General features: G+C 43.7%; 1 protein-coding gene across 3 annotated transcripts in view; it reads left to right on the top strand.

Annotated features, from left to right (window-relative positions):
* Positions 1 to 7,176: 7,176 nt before the first annotated feature.
* Positions 7,177 to 18,669, top strand: part of SLC37A1 (solute carrier family 37 member 1) — a 41,716-nt gene continuing 30,223 nt past the window's right edge. The window contains exons 1-7 of one of the 3 annotated variants that reach the window (XM_065650554.1): positions 7,177 to 7,258; positions 8,694 to 8,756; positions 11,816 to 11,983; positions 13,627 to 13,708; positions 14,587 to 14,713; positions 17,082 to 17,160; positions 18,028 to 18,163. In XM_065650554.1, coding sequence (XP_065506626.1) covers positions 11,928 to 11,983; positions 13,627 to 13,708; positions 14,587 to 14,713; positions 17,082 to 17,160; positions 18,028 to 18,163 — 480 coding nt within the window. In that variant the 5' untranslated portion in view covers positions 7,177 to 7,258; positions 8,694 to 8,756; positions 11,816 to 11,927. Of the gene's footprint in view, positions 7,259 to 7,528; positions 7,653 to 8,693; positions 8,774 to 11,815; positions 11,984 to 13,626; positions 13,709 to 14,586; positions 14,714 to 17,081; positions 17,161 to 18,027; positions 18,164 to 18,669 lie in introns of those variants that run through there. The other 2 variants (XM_065650538.1, XM_065650545.1) reach the window with 2 other exon arrangements.

The following is an 18,669-nucleotide window of genomic DNA, read 5'->3' as shown; positions in this document are numbered from 1 at the left end:
GGGCCTTGGACAGATTGTGTTGAAGTACATTTCTCATAATTGTAAAGAGTGATAGCCCAGACTCGTGAGAACAGTATCTCGGGCTGGATGACCGTCCCCAAGTGCATGGGATGTGTGGATGTCCTTGGGCCTGGTTTGTGAATGAGTGGGAATGTAACTGAAACAAACATAACACGAGTGTGGTGTGTTTTTAATAACAATTATTGGAAAAACATCTTATGTAACATCTTAGTCCAGGGCCGTATCTGTAAATCCTATAAATTGTCAATGGCTAATAAACAGGGCCTCAGCCTGGCTCAGCTCTCTGCTCTGCTCGGCTCTGCGTCCTTTCCTGAACGAGATCTCTGCCTGTGTGTGCATCTTTGTCTGCATTCCGGTATGCGTCGTTCCTCATCGCTGCAGCTATACATTTATTAACTCAAAATTGGATGGCTATTTCTCTTTCCTGCACATCTCCAGCATTTGACTAGAGAAGCTTAATTTGCATAATGGCCGTACTGTTAATAAGTAACTGCAGAGTGTGCAACATACTGCTCTGATTGCTTACCTCCTGCAGAACTGGATATGAGTGCATATTATCTGATATACAGTCTGCTCATTTCTTTCTTTCTCACTTTTGATGATGCCTCAATTCCTTCTTTCACCTAAGGATGGCTAAATTATTTTATCTATGATAAGATAATGTCTCTAATTGTAAAACTGGTTACTTAGGCTGTGAGTGGCATATTAATTCTAAGCAGACACTCTGGCTCAGAGTTGTAAGGGAAAATACGTTTGGGATGCATATGGAGGTGCTCCCTGTTAAACTCAATGACAAAAATAACCAGATATGTCTTTTGACTTCAAAGTTCACGTAGCCCAGGGGACAGCTGTGATGCAAAAAGGACACAGTGACAAGCCATCAGATACTCTCCCCTTAATGATCACTAAGTGTTCTTGCTCGATGTATTATTTTAGAGTCCTGAAGGAGGAACAGTTCACTTCTCTTGGGAAACAGCCAGGAACTATTGCTTTATAAAATTTAAACTGCTCTGAACCTAGAAGTGGCAGATTGCACAAATGTCTGTGTGTCAGGATAACATAGTTTGACCTAGATGAGGGAGGCATCATTTAAAGATTTCTGAACCTAGAAACTGTCTTATGAGGACAACTACAAATTATATGGATGCGTATAATTAACAACAAGGAGGATGTATTTTGTAGTTTCTGGTCTTCCAGTTGCATTTGGGTGTGTTTCAATGTCAAATTAAAGTCAAGCTTTACATATGTTACTATTGAAAGAAGGGCTGCTGTCATCCTTATTTTCTTGTTCTTTTTCCTTCTTTGTCGAAGGACCAACATAATACCATAAATATTCTTAAGGTCTTGCTGATCTTATACATAAATTTCATTTGCCAAAAGGCCCGAGAAGGTCAGCGGCTGTGCTGATGATCTGCTCAGCTCTCACTGCTGGCTCAGCTGGCAGCTGGCAGCACCGGCTGCCAGTCGCCCTGGCAGGGGAGGGCAGAAGCTGCCACAGCTGCGGGCTGCCCTGGGGAAGCTCCTGGTTTGCAGTTTGAGCAGAAGCCCCACAGGGAGATGCAGCTGCCAAGAAACCCAAAGCTGTTGCTGCCGGAGGTTCTTAGAAACAGGGAAGGACAGTGACACAGAAAAGCAAAAGGTGGTGAGGCACAGGACACCGTAAGGTGCCTCCTGTGGGAGAGGACAGCCCTGCATGTCCTTTTATCCTGCTTTGCAGGTCCTCACTTTGAATTTAGCCAGAGCACATCTGTAGGAAGGAATAGCTGAAAGGCACTTTCGAGGCCTGCTACACTCCTGGCTCTCCTTGGACTTCACTCTGTGCTATGAGGGGGAAGACTTTTGGCAGTGTCCTCCACACCTCCAATTCAGAACGACACCAGATTCTGAAATGTCAAAATCCATTGTAAAATGGGAACTTTTCTCTGCACAATTCTTTCTAAAGCAAAATGAAAGCTGCTTAGTATGTTTGTATACCAAATAAAAATAGCCTCTATTTGTGTGCAAAACCAAGCCAGAAGAACAAGTAAATGACCTTTCTAGCCACTCAGTTGACAACGGCCTTCTCCAAGTACCATTAATGTTGGAATATCCTGAAGGCGAGATGATTAGGAAAGAAAAGTTTGTATGAAAGCCATTCTTGAAATACCGGTAATATTTTTTTTTTGCATCTTGTTTAAATATAACCTTTCAGTTCCCTCCTGCAAATTATCCAAGGGAAAGCATTCAGCTGCGTTTATACCCTGCCTCCCATTTCTCTGACCTTACTGGTCATTTTGAAATACAGAGCACGTTCCATTCTTCAGACATATGGGAAAATTTTCAAGTTTTTCTTTTATATATGGGGTCTCCCTTTCTACTGAAGTGAAATAGGAACAGATATAGGTCACTTCTATTCCATTTTGGAAATTGTTGCTAATGTCTTTTCTCAAGACTTTTATGACGGTTAGCGTTGCTACTGCTGCCAAGAAAGCAGTTTGCATTCCTAGAATGAAAGAATATCGTATGGTCAATATAAGAATAAAGCAGTGTTAATATTACATTTTTCTCTGTTTTACTTGGGAAGTGGGTTTTGTTTCATTAAATAAACAAAACCCCAAACCTAAGCTTCTTTATTTAAGCATAGTTTGTAATGCTATAAAGCTAAAGCAGCCCAATCCTTTTGTTCATACCATCTCAAGTCCTAACCTGGTAACTCAGAATTAATTCAGCTGAGAAGAATGAAACCATTGGAGTAGATGGGACTAATCTGCTGCCTCCTTACTCCTGTCAGCTCAAATACCTTTGTACTTCATCTTCTTGTGCATGACTTGCAAGGCAATTGCTTTAGTGTCAGCTCTCTGTTATGGTCTGCTTTCTGTTTTACCCTAGTATTTGTAACTGTTCTGGTATTTGGTTTCTACTAAAATATGCCTCACTACTCCCTTCTCATGTAACTACTTTCCAGTGATCAAGTCTGCAAGCAAGGAGAAATGAAGTCTGTCAGTAGTCTTCCTGCCCATTTCATTCTGTTTACTCCTTAGTGATTGTTTCTGTAGCGATTTCTTGCTCTTCCACTCAGCTCTCTGGGCAATTTAAGAAAAGCAGAAATAAGGGCACGGTAACAAGAGAAACTCCTACTTCCTGCTGGAAGCAGAAATAAATTCTTCAAGATATGTTCCTCGAAATAGTTGTTCTTCTTTAGATGGTCTATATATTGTTTTACAGGTTCCATTTATAATAATACAGCTTGGTTGTGGTTTCGTTTGTTCATTTTTCTTAAATTCTGTGTTCTCAGTACACTCTTGTTCATTTTTCTGCGAGCAGGCAGCTGAAGGGATAAGACCTGATCTGAGTCTCTAACCAGGGACCCTCCAACCTATCTACAGGGGCCACTGATCCCTGTACCAACAGGTCATCTGCCACAGCTCTGCCCAGGACTCCCTCCAGTAGATCCTACCCCATAGACACCACTGTTGCTATAACCGCATTTCTACAGATCTTTCCTTAGACAGCACGAGGTGTTTTAGCAGTTTCACTCTCCATCCCTCTGGAAAGCCTTGGGGAGAGTTGGAGTAGCACACTATCAGCACCCCAGTCTCGTTTTTCCAAATGGAACCACCGACTGATAGGCAGCTCCCAGGGTTCAAATAAATGCCATTATTCCTTCATGTCTCCTGCAGTCATAGCAACATCTGCCTTTATGTAGGAGGCCTGGAGGCAGTTCTACTGTCCCTCTCCCTCCATGTTCCACATGCTACAGGCTTTTTAACTCATAGGTAGCCTGCAGTGGTGAGGTACCGTCCTGCTCTGGCTGGGGAAAAGGCTGTGCTGGAAAAGTGGTCTCGTCTGCTGGCCTGTTTTCCTAAAGCTACCAACTCTCACTGGCTTTCTGGCAAGCTAGATGTGATAAAAGTACTGGCTGGGAAAATATGTAGTCATATTAGCGTGGCGCTGTGCCGGCACTAAAATTTCTCATCAACCCACAGGACATCCTGTGCTAACTCAGCTCTGTAGCTTCCAGAGCACAGCTGGCTCACCTCCAGCCCTTTCCGAGTGTGGCCACAGCAGGGCTAAACCTGTCCACTCCCAGCCATACAGGTATAGCCTTTACAGCCTCCTTCTTTTTTGGCCCTTCTGGATAATATTTTTTTTTTATGTCTGCCATAGCTCAGTGGCAGGTTATATTTAGATTGCACCCAGTGTTGATATGAATTGCTTATACAATATCCCAGCTGTTCTGTTGGGAAAACAAAGCATGTAAAATTAATGAAGGTGAATAAAAGCTGTGATTATATCAGTCCTGAGAATCCTGCTACTTGTGTGGAATAAAGACTAAACAAATATTGATTTTTATATAGTAAAATACTATTTAACAATCCATTCTTATGTAAAGAGGTTATGAACTTTTCTGATCCCCTAATACAAAGAGATCACTCAGTGGTTAAACAGATTAGCCTTTTCCATCTGTGCAATTATGAATCATAAAATATACTTGTGCAATTTACAGGAAAGAAAATAAATACTTTAATCAACTAAAGGATGCAATACTCTGCATTCAGACCACTGGTCAGCCAGCATCACCTACTCGGCAAAGGAAAGACTATGCTGACATCCACTGACTTCAAAGTGGTTTGCAACGTCAGGACTTGAGGAATTAAGAGCACCACTCATCTTCACTGGAAGTAAAATTTAATTGTCAACCAGGAAATTAGATTATCTTTTCTGAGAGGAGCACCAGCAGAAGCATACGTAAGCATCTGTCAACTCATAAGGCTTTACTTCTGTTTGGTTTTGCAGACAAGAACACACCCTTTTCTGTTTTCTCTAGTATGAACATTGCCAGAGGCTTAGAAAACCAAGCTGCTGCCACGCTTGCTACCTAATACAACCATTTACAGGACCATATCCTTTATTCGTATTTCATTCTAGAAAGGAACTGGCAACATGTCCTTCCTGTTCTGCTCTACGAGGCTCTAGATCACATATGTTATTTTAAAAAATGTTATTTGTGTGCTGTTTTTTAACCATTTACTCCCGGCTGTGGACCTCCTTTTATCTCTGGCAGACCTCTGGCCCTCCTTTGATAACTGTACACCAGGAGGCTGTTGTGCAACCAGAAGCATGAGCTCACACTGCTCCTTTTCTCTGTGTTCTCACTTACTTGACGGCTTCTGGCAGCTGGAGCTGCTGGTGACCAGCGCTGGCACAGCAGGGAGAGCAGCTGCGCCAAGTGTGGCAGCCAGCAGGTCCCAGTGATGTCAGAGGAACGGATTACGAGGGACATTTATTTTAATGGGAGATGCAGTTTCTACTTTAAGTAGGAAAAATATCAGGGGAGTTCATGGCTGTTCGGCTCGTGCTTTTTGCAAGTTGCCTGTAACTGAAGATATGAAGACACTCAAGCAAGGTTAAATTCTTTAAGGAACTTAAAAAGGGCCAAGCCAAAATAAAATTAAAAAAAAAAAAAGAGGATCCTACATGATGATGACAGTTGTTGTGATTATTTGAGATGTCTAATCATGTATACAAACAAATGCACTGCCATGGGCCTGACCTTTTCTGCTGTAAAGAGACAAAGCCTCATTTTTGCATGTGCCTGTGCCGGTAAGAATAGATGGTGCCCGGGTGCCTTCCCGTGCTGGTGCAGAAGAGCAGCCACATGATTCATGCAAATCCCTTTTCCTAGGGGAGAATTCCCTGTCTAGTTTTGTCTCTGCTAAATTAATGATACAGAAGAAATGATGAAAATCAACATGAACAGATGCTTTGCTCTGGCTGTAATTACCCCATCTATATCTGACCTTAATGTGTGCTTTTCTACCCTAGAGAACAAATGCCCACTCCATAAGACAATGGCATTTCTATGATAAGCCTACTTAGAAGAATAAAGAGGCTTGAAGTATTTCCTCGTCCGGTTCTTGCACCATCATATGTGGGACCGCAAATGTGAAGAGCTTAAGAAGCTCTGAGACATGCCTGTCTATGCTCCACCTCTAAGTGTTAAGAGTCAGCTAAACATAGTCCTACTGCCCAGAGCATCAGCCATTTCAGCTGAGCTGATGGGGGGTTGGGGTAGATGATTTTTCGTTTGGATTCACAAGGAACGCAGGACTGTACTGTTCAAAAGCCACTAGACACTGTCCTTTCCCCAAAACACTGGGCGAAATTGTGGTTTGTTTTATACTGCATGATGGTTCTGTAAAAGCAGTGCTAATGCGAGACTTTTTGATGCTGAGTAGTGGCTTTGGCTTTTATCTGTGAACCAAAAAAATCATCTCCTTAGATTGCCGCTAATCAAGAGCAGTGCATTAGCTTTTCAAGTAGGAACTTTGTAGGATTTGGGGAGCCGAAGTGAAGACTTTTTTTTTTTTCAACCTTTGATTCACTACTTACAAGCCTCAGAAGGATGTGAGCCTGAGCAGGAATCAACATCAGCTGCTGCAACACCCACCCGCGTTGCAATGGCCTGGTGAAACTTTGCCATCCTGGTTCTGCAAATGTCATTTTAACAGAGAAGCACTTGTTTATCGACTGGAGAAAGAAAAGGAAAAATGCCACTGGGATCATGGAGCAAAGCTGAGCATGTGTTTAGGTGTTTGAAATGTGGGGCCTAAGTGATTTCATACTGGGAATCAAAGTATCTTTAACTGGAATTACCAGCATAGGCAGTGTAAGAAGAGAGGGAAGAGACAAAATAAACCCAAACATTTTAGTGAGTGCCTTAAGTGGGTGGCTTGTGCCAGGCAGGTGATACTCTACATGGGACAAACAGTTATACAGATAAGTTAAAACCTGCACGAGGTAACTGTTAGAAGCTATTCAGCTTTGGATGAAGTAGAAGCATGGCATTACCAGCACTGGTGAGATGGTCAAGATAGAGGAATACACCTGCAGCTGCAAGTATGCATTTAGATAAATAACTAACCTTTGAAACATATACGTTTGCTGAAAATGAGAATGCACTGCAGGATCAGGACACCAGAAGGCGAATAAAATATATATATTTTTTTTTTTTTCTCTTTAAGAACTGCCACTGAATTTTTCCGTCAGTTTTTGGAAGACCCGGCAAGTGATTTCCTAACATTTGCGGTTTTGGCAGCAGAAATACCTTTCGCGCATTTGACGCGGGCAGCCGAGAGCGCTGCAGTGCAGCACCTGTGCGCACCGGCCGGGGCCGGGGGATGGCACTGGGGATGCCGGGCAACGCCGCCGGGCCGCTCTCGAACGCCTGCAGCAGGAGAGGCCGCCGGGGCGACAGGTGGGCGGGCGAGGTCTGCGGGCAGCGCCGGTTCAAGAAGCGGCTTTTGTCTCCGCGGCGGGCCGGGGGTGGCGCCCCGCCGAGGAGCCGCCGCCTCAGCCCCGCGGCGGCAAAGGCCGGGGAGCCGGGGGAGTCGGGCCGCGGCTCCCCCCGTTACAGAGGCGGCCCGCAGGCTCTGCGGGGCGCGCTGCCGGCGCGGACTCCTACCGGCCGCCACGGCCCGTCCCGCTGCCCGCCGAGCCCAGCTACGGCACGGCCGGGAAGGGCCCGGGCAGCCGCGCAGCTCCCGCGGCCGGGCGGCGACCCGCAGCCGCGCAACCCCGCCGGGCTCGGCGCAGGCCAGGCAGGAAGCAGGAAGCTACCGGCGCCGGGGGGGCGAGAGCGGCGGCGGCGGGTAGGCTCGGGCGCGGGCGGGCGGCCGTGCACCTGCCGTGCCCGCGGCGGGGGCGGAGCGGGGGCGTCGCCGCCGCCGCTTCCCGCGTGTGCGGCCCCGGCCCCCGCGGGGCGGCCGGGTGGGGGGTATGTCGGTTGGGAGGGCGGCTGCGGTGCTGCCGGCGCTCAGGCGTTCACCTCCCCGGCCACCGCCGCTCTCCGATTGCTTTCCTTTTGTCTTCCTTTCCCCATTTTAACTCTTCGAGGCTGGGCTTGCTGTATGACCCCCCCCCCCCGCCTTCCTTCGCCCCAGCCGGGCCCCGGGGGGGATTGTTTTGGGGTCACCCCTTGGTTTCGTCGGTAGCAGAGGGGACAACTGTGCGCTTGTGCCCGCCCGGGTGCGCGGCTGCAGGCGGGATCGCGCTGCCCGGCGGGAACCCAGGGGCGTTGAACTGCCCGAAACCTCCCCGGGAGCAGCAAGCGGGGGGGTCCCGGAGGCCGCAGCCCCTGGTACCGCTGGGGGAGAGGCGTGCGCTGGCCCCCTGCCCCTCGTTGTGCCCCTGGTCTGGCCCCGCGGGGTGCGGGGGTCCGTCCCCGCCCCGGCTGCCCCCGGGTCATCGGGGGTGCGGGGGCCCCGGTGCGGGGCAGGTGGTCACGCAGGGTCCCGGGACGCGGGTGTGGGTTTGCTGTGTGTTCACCAGCTCTCTTGTCCCATGTTGTTAAGATGGGATTAGCTGGTTTTTTTTTTGCTTTCTGTATTAAACAGAAGGAATATGGCCGTTACAGGTCCACAGCTGATGGATTTGGCAGTTTATGGCTCGGCTCATGTGCATTTGATCTGCATGTGCCTGAAGGCCCTTTGAGTCCTGAAGGGACGCCGATGAGGACTCCCCCGCTGTCTGCGCGCACAGAACTAATGTCTGCCCTCCAGGGGAACTGTGCGCAGCGGGGCAGGAGCTTCTCTCCGTGTCTCTGGCACGCAGCACAGCTGAGCCAAGGTTTGCGGTATGATTATTTGCAGTGGTAAAGGCCAGTCACGAATGACCATATTTTCCTGAAACAGGGAGGGAGCTGCGTTTCAGCCAGTGCAGCAGGAAGCCTGAAGAAGCAGTACAAAGTTTGGAAGGTAAATATGGATTCAAAGTAAGTACCAGGATATTGCTTTATATGTTGCAGTACAGCAAGGAGGAAGCGAAAGTGTTTGTTTTCGTTGTCAGGTAAAATAGTTGCTGAAAATAAAAGAACAGAAAAACAGTTCAAGTGATTGAAATGGAGCTCGTCCTTGGGCTTCATTAGGAGAACGGAAATATAAAGTACGTGTTAGTAAACTACCGGTTATGTGTTGTAGCCTGTTAATGTAATTTCTGGAGAATAGCTTGGTTTTAAAATCTGTTTGAATCTACAGCAGGATGTAGTCTTTATAACCTGTTATCACAAGTTTTATTGCCAGAAGTTTCTTTGCTTCCGTAGAGGATGTTTTATTCACTTATTAAAAGCACATGAATGTCAGAGGAACTTACAGATATATGAGGGCAGAGGTAAGCTGTTGACGAGTAAATGAGAACTCAGGTCTGTGTGCCTGCAGTAGGTAAAATGAAATCAGCTCCTGTCAAAGAGAGTTAGGCTGCAGTTCCCTAAATGCTGCTGGTAGTCCAGTCACCTTTGTGACTCTGGATCTACGGCCGGGATACTGTTAGGAGGTGGTGTGAGTACGATCTGTGCAGCAGGTGCACACATGTGCGACCTTGTGTGACCACTTGGCATTGAAGCCTCTGTAAGATGTGTGAAGTCTTTTTCTGCTTACGCTAAAGCTGTTAAATAGTAACCTGCTAAACAATTACTTTTCTGTGATGACAATTACCTTGTCCCATTATATTTTAAGGGAACTGTTTAAAGAGGTTTATGACCTCAGATTTTTGTTCTTTGTTGGTTTCTCACTTTTTTTCCCAGTAGATATTTCTGTTGCCTCGCTTAAAATGTGACCAGTTAAATAATAGTTTTGATGTTTGGGATAACTGCGAGTGAGGGGGGATGGGGTTTGTGATCACCCTGGAACAGGTCTGTTACTGCTGGAAGAAAAGTTCACTCCTCTGCTGGGCTGCTTGTGCCTACCTCCTCTTACCTTTCTTCTCCCACTTGAGCTGTTCACAGCTCATTTCAGCCAAACATGGAATTATTGACAAGCAGTTATTTGTTTGAAATTAGAGTTCAGCTGACCTAACTAGCTGGCTGTGGCCGTAAAGGGCAGTCCCACCTTTAGTCGCTGCCTTTATGCTCCTGCTGCTTTGGATTCATTCTACATATTAGTTTTGTGGCCAGAGAGTGAGTTAATGTTCTCTGTTGGATCAGTTGTTTTTCAGGGTGGGTTTTCTGATAGATCAGCCAGCTGAACCATTGCTCTATGGCTACAAGGTCTGACATGGAGACAGGGACCTGCAGCTGGGGTTGGGAGAGGGGTGGAGGGTTGCCCTTTCCCTAACCTCTGCAGCCTCAGGGAGGAGGTAGGAAGCTCATGTTGGGTGGGAATGATTATGGGGTTTGCTGGTTAATCGCACAACCAGTTATCTGATTTGGGGCAAGGGGGAGGAGGTGGAACATGCCAAACAAGATTAGCAAGTCAATTCAGTTTTAGGGGAGGGAGGTGTCAAGCTGAACCAGGACACTGTGGAAAAATTAAAGGTATGACAAAAATGTGTAAGCATAAGGGAGCAGACCCTTGATCTTTTGATGGGAGACACTGTTAAGTGAAGAGGTGGTAGTTTTCCTCCATTCCTGGGGAAAAAGCCTGTGTGGATAGTGAAGCTTTCAAGTTCTCAGCTTTGACGCAGCAGATGCTGTTTGGTGTTGTCATTCAGCTGGCAGAGGAGGAGTAGTTTTGATTTCTGTAGAAAGATGAGAGGAGAGAGGATCACACCTTTGCCTGCCCTATGCCAGTGTCCAAAATTCCCAGGTTAAGACAAACCCCTTGGTCTTGGCAGGTGTGTTTTCCTCAAAGGAGATTTTGCTGTAGCTCTCCTCCTGGTGTTTACCAGGAGAGCTAGTCCTGTGTTATACCAGCTTCCCATCAGGACCGTGGCAGTGGCTGGTGCTGCCATCGGGCTACCGGGAGGGCAGGGGTTATATTGCAGGCCCTGGTGTATTATTTGGCATCCTGCTGTGGTGGCTCTGCTGTTAGCACACAGGGAGTGAGGCTTGGCTTGCACGCCCGAGTTGCAGTCACACCTTTTGCCTACAGTGCCTTTTGTCATCTTACTCAACAGTTGGCTCAGGCTTGCTGAGAAATAACAGTGCAGCTAGTTCCTGCTGCAGTACCTGCAGTAAAGGGTACTGTGCATCTTTTTCTGCTGGGGGGTTCAGCCTGAATTTGAAGAAGCAGGAGGAATTCTGCAAGATTTTAAACCAAACTGAATTGATGCTGCCACAGTCTCACTTTTTCTTGCATGTCAGGTACACACGTAAGCCTGCCTTCTCCTTGGGGCTGGATGACTGTGTAGGGAGCTCAGGTGGTGGAAAAAACTTTTTCGTTGTTTTTTTTTTCCTTTTCCAAATCTTCTGACAATGTGGTGCTTTGTGCAGCACTGGTGCTGGGACAGGGAAATTAGGCTGGAAGGGAAAGTGCTGGTCATGTATTGCTGGCAGCATTGTTCAGTATCACCACTCAAGCTGGAGGAATCTGTTCTGGGCAGACAACACTACAGTAATTTTTGAACAAATTTCAACTTCATGGATGTTTTTGATGTGTTAAAATAGATCTTTGTAAGGTGGGGAGTTGCCTATTTGTAGTCTTTCTGGGACAAAAGCAGAGTGTTTTGGTTTCAGCTGGCTTTGAATCATGTTCTAAGTGCATCTTTCCCTTGTCTTCGCTATGCTGACTTCTCAAAATAGATTATACATTATAAAATTCAGAAAAGGCTGTGATTTATATTGGCTTAAAATTCTCCATTGCATTTTTGTTGTCTGGAAGGTTAGTTATGGTAATTACTTGTCTCTGAAACAGATAATTGCTGATTCAAATGTTATGATTAGAAAATATTACAGTAACTTGATAAGAATATTTACTTATCAGCTTCTCTTGTTTGAAGATCAGCAATTAACAATTGCCACGTCGTGACTGAAGGTAAAAAAAACCCACCCAACACTACAGGGAGGTCAGCTAAGCAGCATATCTTCCACCTTTGTTAACAGCCTACCATCACACAGCTTTGGGAGGATCTTTTTAAGACATTCTGAAGGACAGATAACGTTGTCACGAGCACGTAATTGTGTCACCTAAAATTTGATGCCAGCTGTAGAGTAGATGGCTCAGCTTCCTCTTGGGATTCGCTTCATCACTTCATTTTCACGGGATCAGTGGTAAGTCTGGAAGTATGGTGGTGGTCTTTGTTTTGGGTTATGTGAGTTTGTGTCTGGGGACAATGATGCTGTTGCCTTGCTCTATTTTTGCTTTTTTCATTGCTTAGTATGTACAGCAAGAAAATATAGTCGGTTGTATAGTAAATAAATATTGCTGAAATTTAAATGTGACATTTAAAAAGATAGACCCTTTCTAGTCAAGTGCGCTAGAGAATAAAGCCTTTTTTCCTTTTCTTTGCAAGGTATGTATTTGAAGGGATACATTTCAGATTTGTATTTTCAAACTCTTAGTTGGGAGGGGTGCTCGAGGTTAGTTTTCTTAACCAGAATTGTATTTTCTCCTTCATATTTGGATGTGTAATATAGGCTTGTAGAATTACAGTTTTACTTCTTGCTACTGTAATATTAAAAAAAAAAAGCTTGGAAATTGGATGGTACCAGTTCTTGTGCTTTCTGAGATAAAATACTGAGGCAGTTGTGTGTGAATAACAAAAAAAATAACAAATGAAAGACCAAGCACTTCCCGTTTGAGCAATTTTATCACATGCTTTCTCTAGTAAAGCAGCAAGGATAAGGTCATTTCAGTTTTACTGGTTGTGAGGATGTTTTCAGTTATGGGGGTAAATAACTCGACTTGCAGGATAACTCACTCTTTTTTTAATGTCCCTGTGAATATGCCAGAACTGTAAAACCAGACACTTGTTATGTAGAAGTTTATAAGGCAGAGAATGATTGAAAGAGATTAATTTAAAATTAGGGACCATAGTAGGCTGTGTGATATCAAATCTTTGTATGTATATATGTACTTTTATTTACAGATGTTAATTTTAGGGTCAAGGCTAGAAGCAGCCAGTAGATACACTCCAATCTCTGTGTGTTGTTAAAAGCACAAATCCACAAAACACTCTCCTTGAACAACTGAAACATGCTGCAGGTAGAGAATAGAACAGATGAGATTATCTTTGTTTAAGGCTTGCTGCGACAGGGAGTTTGAGGTGCCCATTTAATTCAGATGAACTGCAGAAAGACCCAAGGATGACAGTGGAGGTACGAGGGAAAATTCCTTCCCAATCTCAAAGCTGGTCAATTATGTCCGTGTGCTGCAGCTGACAGTACACACAGTCAGTGTCAGTCCCCTCGTCTGTCTCTAGAAACGGCTGATTTCTGTTGTTACACATGAAGACAGAAGTAAAACCAGTAAGGAAGGAAAGAAGTAATAACCCACAGTACCCAAACTGACGATTCACCAAGCCATCATTTATGTGCTAATCATACCAGAAGAACAGATGAGACAGTGAAATGTGAAATCTGATTGTCGGTGTGTTTAATAATGAACTGCCTTTTAACAGCTCCCAAAGGAAGCTTGCAAAGAAGGCAGATCAGTGGTGTGGGCTCCAGAGCACTGCCCTGTGGTCCTGCCCGTAGCGGTGTGGTACCCGGCTGCCCCCCAAAGCCAGCTCAGAGCAGATGTTGTAAAGCAGAGTAACTGCTGGGGTGGTTTCTCCGGCTGTTAGAGAACGGGGAAAAAGTTGTATTCCACTGTTCTAAGGTTGTCAATGACTTGTGTAATGCTTTTGTGTAACTTAAAGCTAAAAATAAATCTGAATGAAATAATCTTCAAATACTTTGCTTTTATATTGTAGGTATAGAGCCTTCATTTTCTCTCTCACTTTCTTCTTGTACGCCAGCTTCCATTTATCAAGGAAACCTATTAGTATAGTCAAGGTAAGCAAGGCTGTGTCCTTGTTTAAACATCCTTCTACACCTATCAAAAACGGAAGTAGTCGTGTTTTTCAGCAGTTCCTTTTATGACGGTAGTGTTAAACTTTAACCTGGAATGGTTTAAAAGTTGGGATACTGATGAAGTTAGTACGTGGTGACATTTACTTGATAAACTTTAGTGAGCCCACACCTATAATGTTGTGTATACTTCTGATCTTTGGCCTTAACACTCGAAACAGCTGTGCCTACGCTAAAGACTATTTGTGTGAATTAGTCTAATTATAGATACTGAAGAGCTTACAGGTTTACATTCATATGTTTGAGAAAAGTTGCTCATAACTGATGAGTCAAAGGTGATAAAAATCTACTGGTGCTTACAAGACTGTTCCAAGTACTGTTGAGCGTCGTAGTACTAGTTGTCTGTACACTTGGGACTCTGTGGGATTTTTTTCTTTTTTTTTAATTTCTCCTGTTCCCAGTGAAGCTGCTGGCAAAATATTATCTAATTCCAGGTTTGTTAGTCTAATCTTTGGCCTATATAAGTTGCCAAACACAAATCAAATCTCCCAGGATGCTATTATAAATAACGGATGGGTAACAGTGGGCAAAGTAGCTTGATGATAGTGAAGAATTTTGAAATTCTGCAGTAGCAGAAACACCAGTTCACTATAGCATGTTGTTTCTAACCACATAATTACTCTGTCTTGTAATGGTGGCTTCACCCAGCAAACTACCAAGCAGTTAATGATGGCTAACAATTTTACTGATTTCATTTGGTTTGACATGGGTTCATATAGAGCTAGAATAGTTAAATTTCTTGCTGTATCGCATTTAACAGTCACAAGTTAATTTGACACTTTCAAATTTCCTTTCTGTATCAGGGAGAGCTTCATAAACATTGTGCTGCTTCACATGAAGTTGAACTCAGCTCCTACAAAGAATATGCTGCCCAGATTCAGCCTGTCAAAAAGCTGTCTAATGTATCTCGGTGTGGTTGGGAGCCATTTGGTAAGGGTTGGTGGTTGGTTGGTTGGTTTTTTGTTGTTTTTTTATGTGTGTGTGGGTTTGTTTGTTTTGTTTTGTTGGGTTTTGTTGTTGTTTTTTCATAATAATGAGCTGATATTCATAATTAGATTATTTGCCTGTTGCTGATTCTTCTTCATGTGAGGGGGGATTTAGGAGATGTATATGGGAGGAGTGTTTTGTTTTCAGTGTTCTCATTGACTTTTCCAAAGAAAGTTAAGTTGTGACTTACTTTATGGTGTCTTTCCTACTTTAAGTCACTTAAAGAACTTATGTTATTTTACCTGTTATAGCTATGAGGTGGTTTCAGTACATCAGTTTTCAGTCAGAAAACGAGATTTGTCTTTAGAATGTCTATTAAGGCAAAAAAAGGATGAAGAATAAAATTTTCTGCTTTTTTCCTTCAAGGTCCATCAATCATTTAAACGAAATTACTTAGTGTTTATCTAAATTGGAACTTTCCAGAGCCCTTATCTGCGAGAAAGAGTATTTTTTCTTCCCATTTTAATGGAGGAAAATGTGAGACTTTATTGCGGAATAGAGTTGACAACTTACTGAATAGCTTATGAACCTGGCCTTTTACTTAAATAGAAAAATACTTGCCTACTTACAATTAAATTTGAATTTGTGTTTGGATTTAATGGAGGTTTTGAATAATTCATTGGCACTTTTATCACTACCAAGAACGTCGGTGGAATAGAATAGTACATTCTGCCAATGTGCCAGTCTGCTCCAGTCTATCTAGCCATCCATTCTAATTATTCTTCAATTAGAAATTTAAAAAAAAGTCCCACTCTGTTCAAAGATTAATTAAAGATCTGAGCCCTGGGTTTTCTGTGGACAGAAATCTGTGTATTAACTGCCTGCTGCAAGGTAATCAGTTTACTGAAATTATTTAGTCCCACAGGTTTCTAAATACATTGAGATGCAGTTAAATTTTGTTGCTGTTTTCTTGGACCAAAGAGAGACTGAGCTTGCTCGTCTAAAACACTAGTTAGTTTTCTTAATGGAGACTTCTGAGCTCCAGTGTCCTCTCTTTTCATGGATACACGTTACTGCAAAGCTGCCCCTTTGGGATGGCACTCTAGACTTGTTCTTTCAACTCCATTTTTGAGGCAGCATGGGCGGCAGGCTGGGAGTTACTCTGAAAGAAGGAAGGGTTTAGTGACTGTGACTTTATTCTCAAAGTCAATGGGAATTGTGGTTCCTTGCAGATACACAGGGTATGAGCTCAAGTCTCTTGAGACTACATTTGGTGTTTCTGTCTGGGTAGAGTCCTGTTCCCTCCATCCTGCCTAGAAGTCCCATTTAGTTGTGATTATGGTCACCTGCTGTACAAAGCAGAACCTTCTTGTTTTTAAATGAGACATCTATCTCTGTGCATTATGAGTAGCTGGAAAATGAAATGCAAAAGGCTTTAAACATTTCAAAAAAATCAATCAAAACTATATTAAGCTGATTCCTTAAAATCCTATATGATGCTGGAGTTTTTTTAGCCATTTTGACTTTTAGAACTTCAAACATTTGCAACACATCTTTCCACTTATTATAGAGTCAGTTAAAGTTTGGATTTTCTTTTGTGTAAGGAGCCATAAGAAAAGGCTGCCTTGTTAATAACTGATGTTTCTTCTCTTCCAAAATGCTGTTATGAATAAGGTGGAATTAAGAATGGACCTACCAATATAGTTTAAGAAGGACAAGGAATTACTGGAGGGAGTCTAGTGATGGCTACAAAGATGATGGGGGGCCTAGAGCATCTTTCTTATAAGGAGAGACTGAGAGGGCTGGGTCTGTTGAGCCTGGAGAAGAGAAGGCTGAGAGGGGATCTCATCAATGTTTACAAGTATCTGAAGGGTAGATGTCAAGAGGATGGGACCAGACTTCTTCAGTGGTGCCCAATGATAGGATCGGGTTCCACCTGAATATGAGGAGAAGCTTCTTCACAGTGAGGATGCCAGAGCCCTGGAACAGGCTGCCCAGAGAGGTTGTGGAGTCTCCTTCTCTGGAGACATTCAAAACCCACCTGGACACATTCCTGTGCGATCTGCTCTGGGTGAACCTGCTTTAGCAGGTGGGTTGGACTAGATGATCTCCAGACGTCCCTTCCAACCCCAACCATTCTGGGATTCTGTGATATTTTCCTAATATGTTACAGCAAAAAGATCAGTTGTAGGAGGTTAGTTTGTTTGTTTTAATAAAATGTGTTTTGCAAAATGAATACCGAAGTCTAAAAGTGCCCATTGAAAATTAAATGTCAGTGCATGTCTGCTAACATTTTTCTTGTAATATGTAAAAATAGTTGGAAGTTATTGGTACATTTAAGCTGGTAATTTGTTTTGATAATTATTCTTAGATAAGAACAACTACAAACAGTTACTGGGAGCACTGGATTACTCATTTCTGTGTGCATATGCAATTGGAATGTATTTAAGGTAAATCTCACTGTCTTGGAAACCTCCTTCATTGCTTACTGTTAATATATGTGGCTGTACTAGTTCTGAGATATTGCCCTTTCCTACTCTAAAGTTTCTCATGAAGAGAAGGAGAACTTGAGTGTAATTATCCCATCTATGTGCTAGTTGATGTGGAAGAAAATGCATCATCTTGAGTCCCCAGTGGTATTGTACCTGTTGGTATGTAGGGAGCTTTCTACCTGGTCCCGTCCTGGCTGCCTTGTGCAGGAATGTCTTCCAGCTCACAATCTAGCCTGTCTTCCCTTCGTATGCAATATGAAGCAATATGTGCTGAAATATATGTTGCCAAAACTTACTGGTCTCCCAACTTGCACATGTAGACTAAGCTGATTGTCCTGGCTTCCTCTGTAGTCAAAGGACAGAAGCAGATGCCAGGACAAGGGGTGATGATTTTAAACTAGAAGAGGGGAGATTCAGGCTAGATCGTGAGTTGGAAGATCTTGAACTAGATCGGGTTGCCCAGAGAGGTGGTAGATGTCCCATTCCCTGGAGACATTCAAGGCCAGGCTGGATGGGGCTCTGAGCAACCTGATCTAGTTCAAGACAGTAAATCACTTCCAATAGGCTTCAAGGGGGTGTCTCTCCAAAAGATGGTTGTGCAGATGTCAGCATGTGGCAATTAGTGAACACAAAAAGTTTGTTGGTTTTTCCTGTCAAGTGATAAATATTGCTCATGCGCCACTGTCAAGAAAAACAGCAGTTAACAGTAAAGTTTATCCTCAATCAGAATTAAACAACACAAAAATATTCTTTATTTGTCAAGACTTGGGGTATGATGTGATTTTTAATTGTTGCCTTTCTTTTTATTTCTTTTCACATTCCAAGTGGAATAATAGGAGAACGGCTACCTATCCGGTACTATCTGACAGTCGGGATGCTTGCCAGTGGACTCTTCACTGCAATGTTTGGATTGGGCTATTTCTATAATATACATAATCTGTGGTTTTACATTATGGCCCAGGTAGGCACAATGTTATTTAGATGCTCTGAGTTTCCATGGTGCTGTTTAGTGTTGTACTGGCTTTTTTTTTCAGTTGCCAACAGTGGTTGAATGGGAGGATGTAAATCCTGGCACATGTTGTCATTGATGACAGGCAGAAATGGTAGAGTGGATAGCCCCAGGTTTTATTTTTGAATGTTGTTGGGGGTTTTTTTGTTTGTTGGTTTGGGTTTTTTTTGTGGAAGAAGTCTTTGAAAACAAATTAGTGTGTTTCAGTCAGTGTCAAAACAGTGATCAAATCTTTGCAAGCTTAAATGTGGGCGAGTTTTAAAACAAATGTATTTACTTTTGTCAGTCTGCCAAGACCTGAGTGACGCACCCTGGCTTTCTCTGCAGGAAAACTACATTTATGGTGCTAATAATGGACAGTCTCCCACATCGGTGTGGCTGAGAACAGTCAGCTTCTGTAACGAGATTTCATTATGTGAGATTTTTCATAGCACTTGTAGATCTAATCAGGCGTCACA

The sequence above is a fragment of the Caloenas nicobarica genome, chromosome 1, assembly GCF_036013445.1.
Source record: "Caloenas nicobarica isolate bCalNic1 chromosome 1, bCalNic1.hap1, whole genome shotgun sequence".
Lineage (NCBI taxonomy): Eukaryota > Metazoa > Chordata > Aves > Columbiformes > Columbidae > Caloenas > Caloenas nicobarica.
Note: the sequence above shows the minus strand (reverse complement) of the source record. Positions and strands in the feature narration are given on the sequence as shown.